Source organism: Centropristis striata, chromosome 12 (genome assembly GCF_030273125.1).
Source record: "Centropristis striata isolate RG_2023a ecotype Rhode Island chromosome 12, C.striata_1.0, whole genome shotgun sequence".
Lineage (NCBI taxonomy): Eukaryota > Metazoa > Chordata > Actinopteri > Perciformes > Serranidae > Centropristis > Centropristis striata.
This window is the reverse complement of record NC_081528.1, coordinates 25298710-25315096: the sequence shown is the minus strand read 5'-3', so window position 1 is coordinate 25315096 and position 16387 is coordinate 25298710. Positions and strand designations below refer to the sequence as shown.

At 38.1% G+C, this 16387-nt stretch overlaps 1 protein-coding gene across 1 annotated transcript in view; it reads right to left on the bottom strand.

Moving 5' to 3' along the window:
- flt4 (fms related receptor tyrosine kinase 4) overlaps positions 1 to 16387 on the bottom strand; it is a 53355-nt gene that overhangs the window by 5421 nt on the left and 31547 nt on the right. Inside the window, exons 11-26 of the mRNA XM_059345784.1 lie at positions 15620 to 15755; positions 14841 to 14949; positions 14184 to 14543; positions 12804 to 12950; positions 11874 to 12005; positions 11207 to 11313; positions 8964 to 9099; positions 8378 to 8482; positions 7798 to 7911; positions 5001 to 5089; positions 3681 to 3840; positions 3501 to 3595; positions 1399 to 1521; positions 1134 to 1245; positions 819 to 918; positions 487 to 592 (exon numbers count right to left, since the gene is read on the bottom strand). Of these exons, the coding sequence (XP_059201767.1) occupies positions 487 to 592; positions 819 to 918; positions 1134 to 1245; positions 1399 to 1521; positions 3501 to 3595; positions 3681 to 3840; positions 5001 to 5089; positions 7798 to 7911; positions 8378 to 8482; positions 8964 to 9099; positions 11207 to 11313; positions 11874 to 12005; positions 12804 to 12950; positions 14184 to 14543; positions 14841 to 14949; positions 15620 to 15755 (2131 nt within the window). The remainder of the gene's footprint in view (positions 1 to 486; positions 593 to 818; positions 919 to 1133; positions 1246 to 1398; positions 1522 to 3500; positions 3596 to 3680; positions 3841 to 5000; positions 5090 to 7797; positions 7912 to 8377; positions 8483 to 8963; positions 9100 to 11206; positions 11314 to 11873; positions 12006 to 12803; positions 12951 to 14183; positions 14544 to 14840; positions 14950 to 15619; positions 15756 to 16387) is intronic.

The window sequence follows — 16387 nt, the reverse complement described above, 5'->3', positions numbered from 1 at the left end:
GTGGCAAATCTTTGCGAAAAAAGTCGCAGATTTACTAGAAAAAAGTGGGAAAAAAGCTATTTTTTTCTCCCAGATTCACCACCTTTAAATCTACGCTTTTTTTTTTTCGTAGATTTGCCACTTTAATCTCGTAAACTTTTTTCTCAAAATATTATTTTCGTATGTTTTTTTTTTTTTTACACATTCTGGCAGTATGTAATATTCTCCAATATTCTCAAGGGTTGAAATTTGGAATTTGCAAGTATTTCAATGAGTGCCCTATTTAAGGATTAAAGTGGTGAATCTGGGAGAAAAAAGTTGCTTTTTCCCCACTTTTTTCTCGTAAATCTGCTGCTTTTTTCTTGTAGATTTGCCACTTTAATCTAGTAAATTTGCAACTTTTTTTTCTCGAAATATTACCTGAAGTTACCAAATATAGTTCTTTGCCTGATAAAGGGTTAAAATAATCACTTGATAGGATTAATTTCTCTCCCGCAGTGAACTTACAGGTAGGCTGTTGTCCTGCAGCAGGTCTCCCAGGATCTGCACCAGGGCAGGGAAGGTGGGTCTTTCTTTGGGTTCACCCTGCCAGCAGGCCAACATGATGCCGTATCTACCAGCAGAGGGCAGCACAGTCACAACAAGAACAACACTGAGCTCCTCAACTTCCTTCACTCACTGTTATAGCTGTAAATTTGAACTCTTGTCATCTCCTAAATGTACATATAAGTCAAAGTTATGATATTTATGATCAAATTCTGATGTGCTTAAGCAATTAAAGTACTCTAAATCTGATTTGACAGGAAAAAAAATGAGAGAAGAATAAATTAAAGCCTTACATTTCGGGGGAGGCAGTCTCTGGTGACCTCATCCTAACGCCATCTTTCAATCGTTTGCAAAAGTCTTCATCAATCTGTACTCCCGGGTACGGAGACGCACCTGAGAACATACAAATGGAGACATGTATTAACACATCAGAGAGGGAAAACAAGTTGGATAACAGTGATAAAGATTTACTCAGGCCTCTAAGAGGTAACAAAAGGTAATTTCCAAATTGCTTTTGGCAGGAATAGAGATTGATGGACACTTGTGCACTTGTGGAGGAGACTGTATTGATTTTTTTTTTATACAAATGATGAAATGAGTGTCTTTACCCAGTGAGAAGATTTCCCAGAGGAGAACTCCAAAAGACCACACGTCACTCTGGCTGGTGTACACTTTGTCGAAGATACTCTCCGGAGCCATCCACTTTAAAGGCAGACGAGCCTGAGAGAAAAATAAAACACAAATAACACCTGCCCTCAATGATACCATGATTGTGGTGATGGACAACAAAAAAGGAGTTTGTTTCCCCACAGTAAATGGAAATGGAGGATAAACCAGGAACTTTAAAGCGTAGTAAGTGTGAAAACACCGTACATTGCCTTTCCTGACGTAGTCGGGGTCTTTGTATATGTCTCTGGCCAGGCCAAAGTCACAGATCTTCACAATGTTGTTTTCTGACAGGAGAATGTTCCGGGCTGCCAGGTCTCTGTGGATACACTGTGGATACACACAAGACCCAACATTTATCATAACCCTACAGACAGGTATGTGTGTGTGCGTGTGTGTGTGTGTGTGTGTGTGTGTGTGTGTGTGTGTGTGTTTATGTTTGCTGGAGTGTTTGCATACATTGACTCAACCTTGCTTTCTCTGATGAGTGAATTACAGATATGATTGTGAGTAAGTAAACAGAAAATTTGTTATTTTAATAACCTGTTGTCTTAAATCTACAGTCATGGAAAAAAATATTAGACCACCCTTTTCTTCAATTTCTTGTTCATTTTGATGCCTGGTACAACTAAAGGTTTGGTCAAATATAATGATAACAACAAAAATAGCTCATAAGAGTTTAATGTAAGAGCTGATATCTAGCAATTTTCCATGTTTTCTTTTGATAATTACCAAAAAACCCTTTTGTGTGTGTGTGTGTGTGTGTGTGTGTGTGTGTGTGTGTGTGTGTGTGTGTGTGTCTGTTTGTCTGTGTCTGTGCCAGTTTTTAACAGGGACTGGACTTTGTCTGGACCAGGCTCAGGTCTGTGGAATCACTGCAGGAGATCCAGCATTATTCACTGTCTAGTCTAGTAAATGTGCTTGCATGGTCACAACGACCGTGAGTCATTTAAACAGTCTGCAGAGAGTCCAGACAGATAAATTATATTTATTACAAATGACAGCCGCTTTCATTGTCACAAATTTTTAATTTTTAATTTACTTTAATTTAATTATTCAAGAGATTACACGTAGATTCATATGTGCGATAGGCTGTTAATATGAATCAAATCAGCTCACTGACAAATAGAAACAATCCAATTACAACAGAGATGACTCATTCATTCACAACTCTTCAGTATTTTGAAAGAGTGCTGTGCTAATGAATTTAAGTTCTATCAAATCAAATATTCACTCTTTTGATTCACATTTCTTTGATTGTAACTGTATGTCTTCAACAAACTGTATTAAAATAACCATAATATTTATGTGTGTGTGTGTGTGTGTGTGTGTGTGTATATATATATTTATATATATATATATATATATATATATATATATAATTTTATTCAATTACAATTGTTATTATATTTTATTGTTATTTTTTTTAATTTGATTTAATTTAATTTAATTAAACCAATTTTCATTAATTTATACTTTAATTGTTTTATTGTTAAATTCTTAATTTCATTTAGTTTCATTCAGTTTTAATAATTAAATTCGAGTTCTTATTACAAAATAAATTATTTTTCAATCTTGTTTTTTTTCTAAGCAAGTCATTTTAATGAATCTCTTCCAGCCTATTGCCTTTTTACGGTTAGATTCTAGAATGTACACACTGCACAGGACTACAATGCATATAGAGTTGCTTGACTTTTGATACATTTTTCATCAAATATGTTTTACTTTTAGTCCTAAGCTGTGACCCGACTCCATACCACATGATAATACCTCACAATATAAACATTTGCTTGGTATGCTGTTTTTGTAGTTAGTCCAAAATAGTAAAGATCATCAATCAATCTTTTCTATACTTACAGAAATGATTGCATTATATATGGATATGTATGGCCACTGCCAATTAATCACCCAAGAGGAAGCAACATGTTTTTCCGAAGGTGCATAACACATTTTTTTTAGGATTTTCATTATACAGCCTCAATTTCTTTTAATGTTTTGCAGCTGTGAGCAGCTTCTCAATTTCATGGATGCATTGCATTGCGCATTAGTAGTGGCCATCAACAGCAAAAAATCAATTAGATTTAGTATGTAATATATTTAAATGTATCATTTTATTCTCCTGTGTGAACAGACTGCATAAACATTGCTTAGCGTTAGAATGCGGAATGGGATCTTGGCACAGCTCTAGTTTATTAACATGTTTAATTAACAGGCACAAAGGACTGAAATGCTGAGCTATCCAGACTACAACCTCCTCATATGACAATTCACCCACAGCTCATTAACTAATAGTCGTCATGGTAATCTACCTTCCTGGAGGCCAGGAACTCCATCCCACGAGCCACCTGGAAACTGTAGCAAATGAGATCTTCTATCGTCAGAGGGGTTTTCCACAAGTCCTCCACTGGAGAAAGAAAAGAAGGTGAATTTAAATTAAAATTGTGACAATGAGGTAAACAATCTACTCTTGTGAATTAAAGCAGACTCACATTTCTCCACAGCAGGACACTCAGTGGGCGCGTTGGACGATGGACTCTGAGGACTGGCGGGCGTGGAGGACGGTGGAGAAGGCGGCTGGCGAGCTCTTTGGTCCATTTGACCCGCCTCAATCATCCGTCTCACCTGGCTCTGAGTTTTAGGAGAGCGATCCTGAGTGGGAAAACAGTTTGATGTGTCATCTCCAAAATCAATACAAAAAAAAAAAAACAGAACTTATGTGCCCTGAGGGGGAAGCGAGTAAAGAGAAATTCAGGTGACTTTTCTGAGTCAGATCTAATTTTTTAAAAATCTGTGAAACAGGTGGGAAAAAGATTGTTTTTTTTCTCATCAGGATCATTTTTCTAACCTCTGTACAACAACTCATCACTCTGCTTCACAGTTTCTGTTGCAATTACACAACATAGTGTACTACTATATATATATATATATATATTTTAATACTGTGTATTCGAGTATGAACTTTATATTGTGGATTCTATAGATATCAGAAGATATATATCCTATACATGGTTACCCACAAAGTTGGAATAATTTTGTTTTTAGATACAATCCTCTGTTAATTGTGGTATCATTTCCATTGTGATATGTTTGGATGAGACTGATTCATATTTTGAGAAAATATAAACTCTCTCTGTCTAGAATAAATCACATTGTCACAATCTTTTCATGGAAAAACAAAATAACATAACATAACATAAACATAATAACAAAAATAAATTTGCACACTTGTATAATGTATATGGTGTTTTACTCCATGTATACATGTATATTTTAGTTGTAGAAGGTTAGTAGAGTATAACCTTTATATTGTGTATTCTATAGATATCAGAGGATATATATATATCGTATATTTGTAGAGTATGTTGAAGTTTCATGTATTTCTGTCTTCCAGTGTTAATATGTATATTTACTGTGTCTCTCTCTTTTTACTTTCCTGTGCAATGCCATGACAACGTGCTGCTGCAACAAGGTTTTTCCAGCTTGAATGAATAAAAATACATCCATCTCTCTCACCACCGTCTTATTATTCTGGCAAAACTTCTCTCCACTTGTTCTTAAGTCATAAACACAGGAGAGAAATTAGATCAGACTTAGAAAATGGATCACCAGAACTTTTCTGTGTCACTTGCCTCTCAGGGCTTCTGTATGTGATAGATTTGTGAGAAGAAAATACTCAGCAATAAAGGAAACAAAGCAATGACGGCTCTACTGAAGCAAAGAAGATTCATTTTGCAGTCACATTATCGCAGCAGAACAAAAAAAAAAAAAAAAAAAGGACAGCGCTTCAGTGTCTGGAGAGTTTTGCATACCCTGTACGGGAGGAAGAACTCTCTCTTGGCTCGCAGGAAGTTGGACAGATTCCCATACTTGCAGTATTCCACGATCACCATCAGTGGACCTGGTGATACAGACACTCTATTGTTAGATGTTATCATGACAATACTGTATGAAAATGGCTACGCTACAAATATTTCAACACACTTTACCAGTGGCGGGAGAAGCATTCAGATCCCTTACTTCAGTAAAAGTACTAATACCACACTGTGAATTTACTCCACTACAGGAAAAGTCCTGCATTCAAAACTCAAAAGTACAAAAGTGTTATGTTGATTGTTTTATATAATCTAAATATATTATTGGATTATTATTATTGAAACATTTATGTAAGCAGCTTTTAATTTAGTCAAGTTAGGGCTCATTTTAACTAGTTAATACACTGTTATGAGATTTAATTTAAAAAAAAGAAAATGTCTAACCACTTTAAATGTATCATATTTTTTACATTAAATTTTTCGACCTGAAAAGTAACAAAAGCTGTCACCTAAATGTAGTGAAGTAAAAAGTACAAAGTTACATAAAATGGAAATACTCAAGTAAAGTACACATACCTCAAAATTGTACTTAAGTACAGTACTTGAGTAAATGTATGTAGTTGTAGTAGTATGGAAATGTATGTATTCTTAATCTACTCATCCTCCATTGAACATTGATTGTATCCCATTATTTCATGTAAATGTAAATGTTCTATTTATATGTAATTGTGTGCAGTAGAATTATAGTTGCTATTACCTGTTATTATTATAACTCTGCTAATCAGCACCTGATTATTTGAAGATACAGCTGATGACAGTCATGCACAGAGTGAATCTGATAAAGCAAACGCTCCTTTTTGTTTTAAATATAATCTTACGAGAAGATAGTGTCAATCCCAGCATCCTGGTGTGGATCAGAACTGATTTTCTACTCATTAAAATCATTAAAATCATCTCTGCCTCTTGTTTAGGAGCTTGTTTTTTTCCACATCATATTAAAAACTGTCAGAGCCTGCATGCTGTAACCACTTCCTGCCTGGGGAAGTGAAATTGCTGCTTTGTTTCAGATAAACAGGGTTAAACATTTGCAGATGTGCACCTCTTCAAAAACGTGCTCCATAGGTCAGAATGTATGGACATGAAATTAGGGGTGTCAAAGAAAAAGAGAGGCAGCTGTTTGACTAAAAACATGTGGAAGTTGCAAGTTGAAATCGTGTAAACCTGGTCCTGGACCAGTGACTTTCACATCCATTGCTCAAAACACATAATCTAAAACTTGTAACTATAATCAATCCATTGTCATTCATTTCATATGTCTTAATATGTATCAGTTATATTGTTTCACTTTGTCTGAAGCTCATTTTGATACCAAATTTCCATCTACTAGCTCCAGTCCTATTTATATTCTTCTTCTTTTTTTTTTTTTAGAAAGTACATTTTCTTTTATTTGAATCTAGCACCTTGTTAACCTCCTGAGACCCAAGCTTTTGTTTGGCATGCGTTGTTAGTTTCTCCTAGATATTTTGGATCAGTAGGATCTGATCAGTACAAAAACTAAGCATTGTCTTTGAGCAGGAAGTAGTTTTTGAAAAAAAAAGGTTAATTTTACTGTATAACACAATTAATTTGCCAGTGTATAAAACTGTTTATTTCCTTATTTCCTATCCTTACTTAAAGAACGATAGTAAAAGTCTATTCGTTCTCAAATGAGTACTTCCTGATTAGCAGTGTCGTAGCTTGTTGCTATTGCTAAAAATAGTCAAAATTGCACAGAATATCAAACTACATACATTATTAAGCACAAGTAAACAAGTTTTAACCATAAAATCTGATCAGCTTCTGTACCTGGTCCACTTTTTGGGGGGGTAAAGCTGCTGATTGACTTTACCAAGATGCTGCCATCTGATTTTTACACTGAATGATGTATTGTGCTTTTTCTAGAGTGTGAAATAGCCTACTAAGGACAACAGGTCATAGTTAAGCAGAATTAAGTATTAAGGTCCAGAAAACCTAAAATGATGTCCACATACACAGGGTCACAGGAGGTTAATCAAGCTAGCTTTCTTGCACTAGCATTAGCCGAACTTAGCATCCTCCTTCCCAGCTTCACCCTCCTGTCCAAATATGGTCATTTCTGGCTCAAAAACACAACATGGCAACGGCCAAAATGACAAACGAGGCTTTAAAATGGTGTTACGCAAAAGGTTGGCTACATCCACTTCTTTTATACGGACCATAAAACTAACTAACAGGGACAAGATTAACATTTTTTTTTTTTTATTCATAAGGTGTCACTGAAACATATAGTGCTTAACATTTTTTATGTTTCTGTAATGGTTAATACACCAGTATGTAGAAGCTCTTTAACTGAAATAATATTTTTAATGCTAAAATATAATTATTTTTGTTGTCCATGAACTTTCAAATTTACTGTTTTACAAAAAAAATTAAAAATAGTAAAGCACATTATTATTTTTAGATTAAGATGTCAAAATATAGATATTTACTTGCACTGAACAGGACAAAAGAGTTTTAGTGGTTGAATGTTCTGCTTGATTAATTTCTGACTTCTCAGAGAAGCTCAGTGAGCCGGCTCATATTTGAGTTCAGTTTGTTATTTTACATATAAATAACATTACGATTTTAACAAGCTTTCGAAAGATTTCTAAAATATTTATGCTTTCTTGTTTTTATGACATGTGGTCTAATAAATTTGTTAAGCACTGTATATGTTCATATATATGACATTTTTGACACACACTCATGCAATTTCATTTCAATTCATAAATCTCACCGTTAGGTTTGGTGCAGGCTCCTAACAGGTTCACCACATTCAGATGGTTTCCAATGTGAATCAGGATCTTCAGCTCTGACATCAAGGCCTTATGCTCGCTGGCTGTGGCTCCATCTGAAACGCACACAAACCCACACACATGGTGGAACATTATGCAGAAAGCACACCTCACTGGTTATTCTTATATTCTTTGCCCACCAGGTCATAATTTACGTTCAGGTGCATCATTAAAATATCATGGAAAAGTCAATTTCCAGTAGTTCAATTCAATAGCCAAAGTATTGAGTGCATATAGATGGACATACTTTTTAGAGGCCATGATTATTATGATGATTAAATGTAAGCCATAATCATTATAATTAGAAGAGATTAAATAAATTAAGACATGAAATGTTTCATTCTGTGTGTAATGGATCTATATAATGTGTTATTTCCACTTTTTGAATTGAATTACTGACATAAATAAATCCTTCTATGATATTCTAATTTATTGAGATGCACCTGTATATCAGAGTAAACTCTGCATCAGAGGCTTCTTAGAAATCTTCCCACTATTCTCATAGACAAAGACAAATCTTACCCTTCAGCATCTTGACAGCCACGGTGTCCAAACTGTTGCTCTTGCTGATGCCATATATTGATGCCTCAATTACTTTTCCAAAGGCACCGTGACCTAAAACCTTTCCTATGTTGGGAGAAGGAAACAGAGAAACCACAGAGTATTCATGCCCATTGATCTATGCAGGCTCGGTCTCTTAGTCTGGCTGAAATACACAAACAGACGCAGTCGGGAGCAGTTGCAAAATGTAAATGCATCTGGCATCCATATACACAAGGGGGAGGAATTAGAATCTCAATTGCAGCATTTGGAAACAACATGTTCCCATGAGTAGAAACTGTCGTGGAACAGATGCTTTTCCTCAGGGCGTTTTTATGAAACCATGCTGGGAATGAGCACATATTTAACATTAGCACTTTACTTGGCAGCACTTTGCCTGGCTGGCCACGATCCAAGCTCATGCCATTAAGGATTCTGGAAATGGAAAACTAATTCAGTTTCATCCATCTATTCACTCTCATCCCCGCCTGCGTATTTCCTCGCTGCCATTCACTGGTTTACCCCAACATCCATACATCCTTTTCTAGAACACTTGCTGACTGCTCACCCAGTCGGAGTCTGTCTCTGGAGATCTCCCACTGAGACGAGTCGTAGGGCAAGTATTCACACTGCTCATCCAGAGGAACCTCCCCTGGGTCCATGATGATTGACAGGTAGCCCGTCTTTATGTCTGCCGGGTTAACCTGAAGTTCAAATAGAGAGACTTAGAGTCAAACACAATGTAGTGTGTATCAAACATGTAATTCTGCCAGTTGTGATGGTTTCTCTTCAGCTGAACAGAGTCATAATTAGGACATAAAAACATGTTTCTATTACATTAGATGAGTCATACATTAACTGTGATCAAGCTGGAAGCAAAGAAGGTTTTCATAGCTCCTGAAAAATTGACTTTTTTATACAAAATATTCATCCACCGACGATTGGAAGCATATTAAAACAAAAGCAACCATTTTACTTTTGGATAGTTTTCAAGGCCAGCTGCTGGTTCAGGCAGTATAGGCATAATGGGGACATGGTGTAGTTAAACATCTGTGGTCTTCAGCTGCAGAAATGTATGCATAGTCTCTACAGGTACGTTCATTTAAATCTGCATACACAGTTGTATCTAAAGGTAACCAACTGCATTGTCTACATGCTTAAAAACTGTTTTACACCTACTTTAAGTTAATACATGGAGATTATTCAGAGAGCAGCAAAAAATGTATTTCCCTTTGACAATCGAAATATGTCAACAGGATTGGTGAAGTAGTTCTCAGTTTGTAAGTGGCTGGTTGCTCTTCTCATTGTATTGATGTGCACATGCTTACCCTCATATGAATTTTTAAATTGAAGTAATTAAAACACTTAGAGAGGAAACAAAATACACGGAGTAGATGTAACACTAGTTACTATATGTGAATATAACTTGTGTTTCAGTCTCTCTTACAATAGGCTCTTACACATGTCAAACCTTAAGAAAACTTATTTTATTTACGGTGCGTTTCATTTAACTGCCTGTCAATGGGGTCACACCCCCTGTGTGTGTGTGTGTGTGTGTAATTGAGTTTTTGTCCAGCGTAATTTTAAGCGTAATTTTTTTGATACACTTTCTAGATCTTGGTCGTTTTTAACAGGCACTGGTGAAGACAACAACTCCAAAGATCCCATGCTACCTCACTATGTCGCCAGTGGTGGAAGAAGTATTCAGATTCCTTACTTAAGTAAAAGTACTAGTGCCACACTGTGAAATTACTCCACTAAAAGTAAAAGTTCTGCGTCCGAAGCTTACTTAAGTAAAAGTGCAAAAGTATCAGATTATCATTGTTGGTGCAATTACGTAAGCAGTGTTTTACTGCTGTCAATGTAGGGCTCATTTTATCTACTTAATATATTTTATGTGGTTTAATTTATAAACATGCGTAATCACTTTAAATTGATCATGTTTTATGGTAATTCTCAACCTGAAAAGTAACTAAAGCCGGCAGCTAAGTATCGTGGAGTAAGAAGTACAATATTAAAATGTAGTGAAGCAGAAGTATAAAGTTACAAATGTGGAAATACTCAAGTACCTCAAAATTGTACTTAAGTACAGTACTTGAGTAAATGTACTTAGTTACATTCCACCACTGTATGTCGCCAAACTCCATCTTTTGTTTCGATTGAGAGACCCCAAAATGACACACTGTACGTTTTTAACACATATTTGTGAAGTTCATTCAATTAATATTTTGTATAACATTTAGTAGCCTACTGTTTGTGTATTTATCCATGTTGTACTGTATATTTTTGTCTCTTAGAGAAAATTTGGACTTTCCTCTCAACTTATTAAAGTGTCTGCTGCTTTTAAAGGGTTAAAGGTGATGCAAGGAGCTGGTGTGATGCGATTGGCTATATTGGAGGTTACCCAAGGTCAACTGAACAAGGGGACGAGAGAAAAAAAAACAGTGGTACTGTAAGAGGGGTGGGGGGCATCTCTGGATAACAAGCCATCTCCTAATTAATTTCTTAATGACGGCACCACACTGTGAATTCACAGCAGTGTAACTGTGTGAGACAATCTAATAAGTGATCAAGTGAGGAAAAATAAATAGCAATTTGGGCCTCATTATAGAAGTGCAACAACTAATTGGACTCGCTCCCAGCAGATACCAGTAGCTCTGTGTGCGGGTGCAGACAAAGATCAAACAGGTTGTGCTCTAACGCCGACAGACAGAGTCAGAGGTCAAAGTATCTCTGTCACAGTCTGTCAGTTTCTCTCACAGACACGCAGACACGAACACAGACACACTGTGGAAAGTGAAGCCCTCTGACCCGCTTCACATTGCAGAAGATGAGGATGAGCAAGACCCAGAAGAAAACAGCGATGACTCCGGTCCCGATGAGGATAACAATCTCCACATTGGCCTTGTCACTTGAACCTGGTTAGAAAGAAAGAAAGGAAGTCAACTTTAGATGCAAAATCTGAAACCGCATCATCCTCTCCAGGGTTTTTGTTTAACCCCTCTTTGATTGCAGTACTATTTACCAGCTGTAGGGGGTGCTATATTACAAACTATTCCTCCATCCCTCGAGCTCCTTACATTAACGTCTTTACATTACACCAATGTGCTAACCAGTCATTTAATCAATTCAGCCATTCATCATGAGACCACTTTCAGCAAACCCATTAAAATATTCATTCTGAATATGAAATGTCCCAGCAGTCAATGGCTTTGATTTGCACTGTGGAGAGCTGTACACAACAAAAGCACAAAAACTACAGCTGCAGTGAAAAGTGTGAGAGGTGAATGACTAAAATCCAGACATGTACATTTTGTGGATGAAGATGTGAGCTCGAGGGCAACTGTGATTTCAGCCCTGAGTGCACTCGAAAAAGCATGTCAGCGGCGAGCGTGTGTGAGTGGATTCAGGTGTTTTTGTGGTTGTATAAAGCGTCTGTTACTGGATCTGAGGGTGTGTGTGTGTGTGGCTGTCTCACCGATGACCCTGACAGCGGCTGAGGAGTGGACACAACCACGCTGGTTGCAGGCGGTGCAGGTGTAAAGCCCGGCATCCTCCTCCGTAACACGCTGGATACTCAGTGTGCGGTTTGAGTCCTGCAGCTGGATCCCTGAATAGTGACACACACACAAGGCCACACTTCAATACCCCACTCCACCTCTCACATCATAAATCCAGCAACTTTTTCAACAACGTCTCTGGAATTCCTCTCACAGTCTTTGGACTTTAATCCATAAGTTCATTTATAACCCTGTCCCCCTGTGAAGTGAGCCGGATGTCCCAGCAGCCCCTCTGAGTGAACCCAGAGTCCCATCTGTCAATCAGCCCCGTATTGACCACCCCCTCCTCCCCCCTCCCACCCCCTCATCTGCTTCAGATGTTAAGAAGAGATGCAAGCTGAGAAAGCTAATGAGCCGTGTCTATCGGCCTGCAGGGTTGTATTGTGTGTGTGGGTGTGCATATGTGCAGCATCCGTACAAGTATTCTTGTCACTGGTTCTGTTTGACACAGTTGTTTAACAGTGTGAGTGCGTGGGTGGGCCCGTGGGTGGTTGTGTATCCGTGTGTTTGCTTTTAATAGCTTGATTGCCATTTATCAAGACAGAAAGTACAACACAAAACAGCAACAACTGCCAAAAGTTGGCACTGTCTGAGTAAATATAAACAAATCTGATTGTTCCTGCTCTCTTTATCTAATGGGAAGCCAGAAAGTGGCAGATTTCCAGGGAAATTCACCTGAACTCTCATGAGACACGGGTCCTGCTAAGTTAAGATCCAGAGGGGTGAACTATATGAGCAACTGTTGGTGTGTGAATGTGTGGGTGTATGTGTGGCTGTCGGGTCGGCAGGTGGGCGGTTGCGGCTGTTGTGTAAACGTGTGCATCACCTGTGTAGGTGTATTCACACACCTGACATTTGGTGGAGAGGCTGGTTGTCTTTGAACCAGGAGAGGCGGGGTACTGGTCTGCCCTCCACGTCACATTCCATCCGCAGAGACTCGGTCACATTCACTGTCTGGTTGGTGAGGCTGAGCTTGTATCGAGGCGCCTCTGGGACTACGGAGAGACACAGAGGCCAGAAGGCGAAGAGAAGATAGGAAAGGAGAAGGGAAATAAATACTACTTGTCTATTGTGATGATTCGTAGTTGCAATGGTGGCAGCAAAGGCAGGATTAGTATTAGCATGAACATTCATTATGTTCATTTTATTTTAAGTTGATCATTATTATTTTTTCAAATTATGTAATTTATTTCCCTATTATTATTATTATATTTTTAATAGATATTTTTGGTTCTTTGTATTGTATTTGTATTTGAAATTGTATTTTGAACATGTAAAAAATTGTCCTACAAAAACAGCAGGAAAAAAACACAAGAAAAAGTAATAGTTACAAACAATGAAACGTTTATTACAAAAGAAATAATCAAAATCTGTTTACATGTCTGAAAAAGAAGTGCAAACATTATTTGTGTAATTATTACATGTTTAAGTCATCAGTTCTTTGTTATTTTAATCATTTATTTCCTTTCCTATGCTTTTTCTTTTTTTTTATACATCTATCCTATTGACTTGAGTCTACCACACAGACACAAACACAAAACTAGCACAAAATCACCATAGCCTTGGCAAAATAACCATTAGTTTATTTTTTTTGTTTTACCTGAATAGACTAAAATCAAAATGACACAAAACCTTTTATAAACTGACACTATTGTTAACTGGCCTGTATTCACTGTTCTTTTCTTCCACCTGTTGTTCTGTTAGTGTTTTGTCCTTCAATAAAATAAAAAAATAAATGAACAAAACCACTATTACTTGTCTGCACTGATGTGAACAGTGAAGCAGAAGGACTGTCAATGCAGATGTTATTCACTGAAGGGTCTCACAGGATTGAAGAAAGGGCAAAAGTCAAAGAATTGCATTAAAATGCACATCGATCCTCCAGGCCCTGATGCAAGTTACAGCACAGAACATGAATGAAGCAGGAATTTGTTTGTGCATTTCAGCCCCGCAGCATCTCAGCTCTGTTTCTGTCACTACTGATGCTTTGGAAACACCAGGTACTCTCTCCATTACATGAGGAGGTTGGTATCAGGCTGCGTGGGCTTTGTGAGTGTGTGTGTGTGTGTTTGTGTGTATTTTTAAGCCTCCAGCATCTCAGCTCCACAGCGACCGGAGTGTGTTTCCGCTGCCAGGGGTTCAGCTTTTCTCTATAATTAGCTGTGGTTGAGAGTGACTTTTCTGTGTGTACGTCTGTGTCTGGAGCTTTCATCTCCTTTATCTCTTACCTTCCACAGAGATGTATTTGAACAGGCACTGCTTCTCTCCGCTCCGCCTGTTCTGAGCCTCACACACATAATGACCCTCATCCTGCAACTGTATAGACGGGATGGTGAAGTCCAGGACCCAGCTGTTGGAGTGGTCCTGGAAGGAGAGCTGGCTGTCAAGGGTGCGTGCGTAGAGGTGCACGCTCCTGCAGTCCAGCCTCTGGGGCTTGCCCTGCTCGTCCTGCAGGGCCTGGGGGTCGAGGCGGTACCACTGCAGCTGCTCGTATGTGTAATTGTCAGCGCTGCAACACAGGGACACTCTCTCCTGCTCCGGGGGATTCTCTGAGGGCTCAACGTCCACACTGAACCCCTCAGGGATGGCTTTAAAGATAAAGAAAAGGGCAGATGGGGTGGTGAGGTAACCTAACAAGACAGAGCTTGTGCACTGAGAATGCATGAAAATTATGCAACTTTTCCACATTAAATTGTCTAAAAATGACTAGATCTATGTTATATAATTTGTTGAGCTGCGTTCTTCCATTATAGTAAATGTTTCCACCAATTTTCAAGCCCACAGAAATCCATCATTTTAATCAAAGTAATTATCTCAGCATAGTGTGTCCTGTTGTTTGGTCTTTGTTGTCAAATGCAGGGTGAAATCTAACCCGACATACTTACTGGTTACATAGAAGTAGATCAGTCGCTCATCTTTGCCGACTTTGTTCTCAGCAGAGCACTTGTACATGACGGAAACACTGGCGTTGCCAACCTGGAGCCTGCTCACTATCTGTGAGGTGAGAAAAGGTGTACGAGATTTCAAATCTTCTGAATCAAACATGCATATTCTGGAAGGTGGTGCAGTCTGCTGTCGTGTAATTCCTTGTGAGATGACACAAACCAGATTTTGTGCTGACAGGCCAACAAGAATCAAACTCACTCAGGTGTGGCTGAAAAAACCCCAGCATGGGTACGTGTTCCTGTGTGCTCATGTGATCATTTCCTCTCATGGTCGTGGTTTATAAATGCAGAGACGTGTGTGTGTGTGTGTGTGTGTGTGTGTGTTTGTGTGTCTGTGCGTGTGTGTGCGTGTGTGTGTGTGTGTGTGTGCATAAACTCCCCCTTGCATGTGTGTCTGGATGTGTTTATAACCAGGAAGTCTGCAGAGGAAGACTGCTCCAAATATTTCTACAGTGGAAATGGTTCATGATTGGCAAATTTTGTTATGGAGCTCAGAATTTGGGACGCTTATATAAAACACCACAGTTCACAGATAAGTCCACTTACATAATTGTCTTCTTTTCTGGGCTACGTACTAATTATCTTCCGTCAATCTTTTATGGAAATTTCAATCCTATGATCAATAATGTAATCACATTATAATATTGTGATTGCTTGAAATGTATGAATGGGTGTGTTTTTGACAGTCATAATAGTCACAATCAAACACTGTAATGAACCTTTTGTCTGCCATCCACCACTTCGACCGTCGTTTCAATGGACTCAATTTCATTCATGCTGTTTTCCGAGTTAATGTCCTGCCAGTTCTGACAGTCTGCGATCCTGTCACTCCGGCCCTTCCTGTCTCGTCTGACCCTGGAGAGAAACACAGACACACTCATGACATCTCTCCTCATTGACATGCATAGCAGAGAGTGGGCAGTGGGGGGAGAATTGAGAAGCACATCAAACCAGACATCCTGAGGTTTTATGAGATTTTTTTTTTTTTACCCACGTGCTGGGTTGCATTTCAGATTCAAACATAAGCTTGCATCCCAAAGCCGAGACAATTATGCTAAGTGTCCTGGCAACTAATGGAAAAAACAATGGTCTAAATTTCGATTATGATGCTCCATAGTGTGAACATCATAGCAGAACTAATGAAACATGAAATGGAATTTTGTTTTGCATTTTCACCGAAAGGTACATTATTAGCAAAAAGGTAATCAGGGTCAACTTTACTTTCTTCATAGAATTGATTCATGAAATTATGATACATATACATATAAATCAATTATTTGTGAAATAAAAATGGATTTAATAGATCCCCTCAGGGTATTTTCAACAAAATGATGGCCATGCCAGTTAGTATAAAATGCTGTTGCCAATATTAGCACATACTGTACACACGTTTCTAACCCTTTTTGATACTTGGGAGAACATTTCCTTGAGACTTTTCCTCACCTTAACCATAACCAAAGACTCTTCTGTTTTAAGGGAATTTGGGA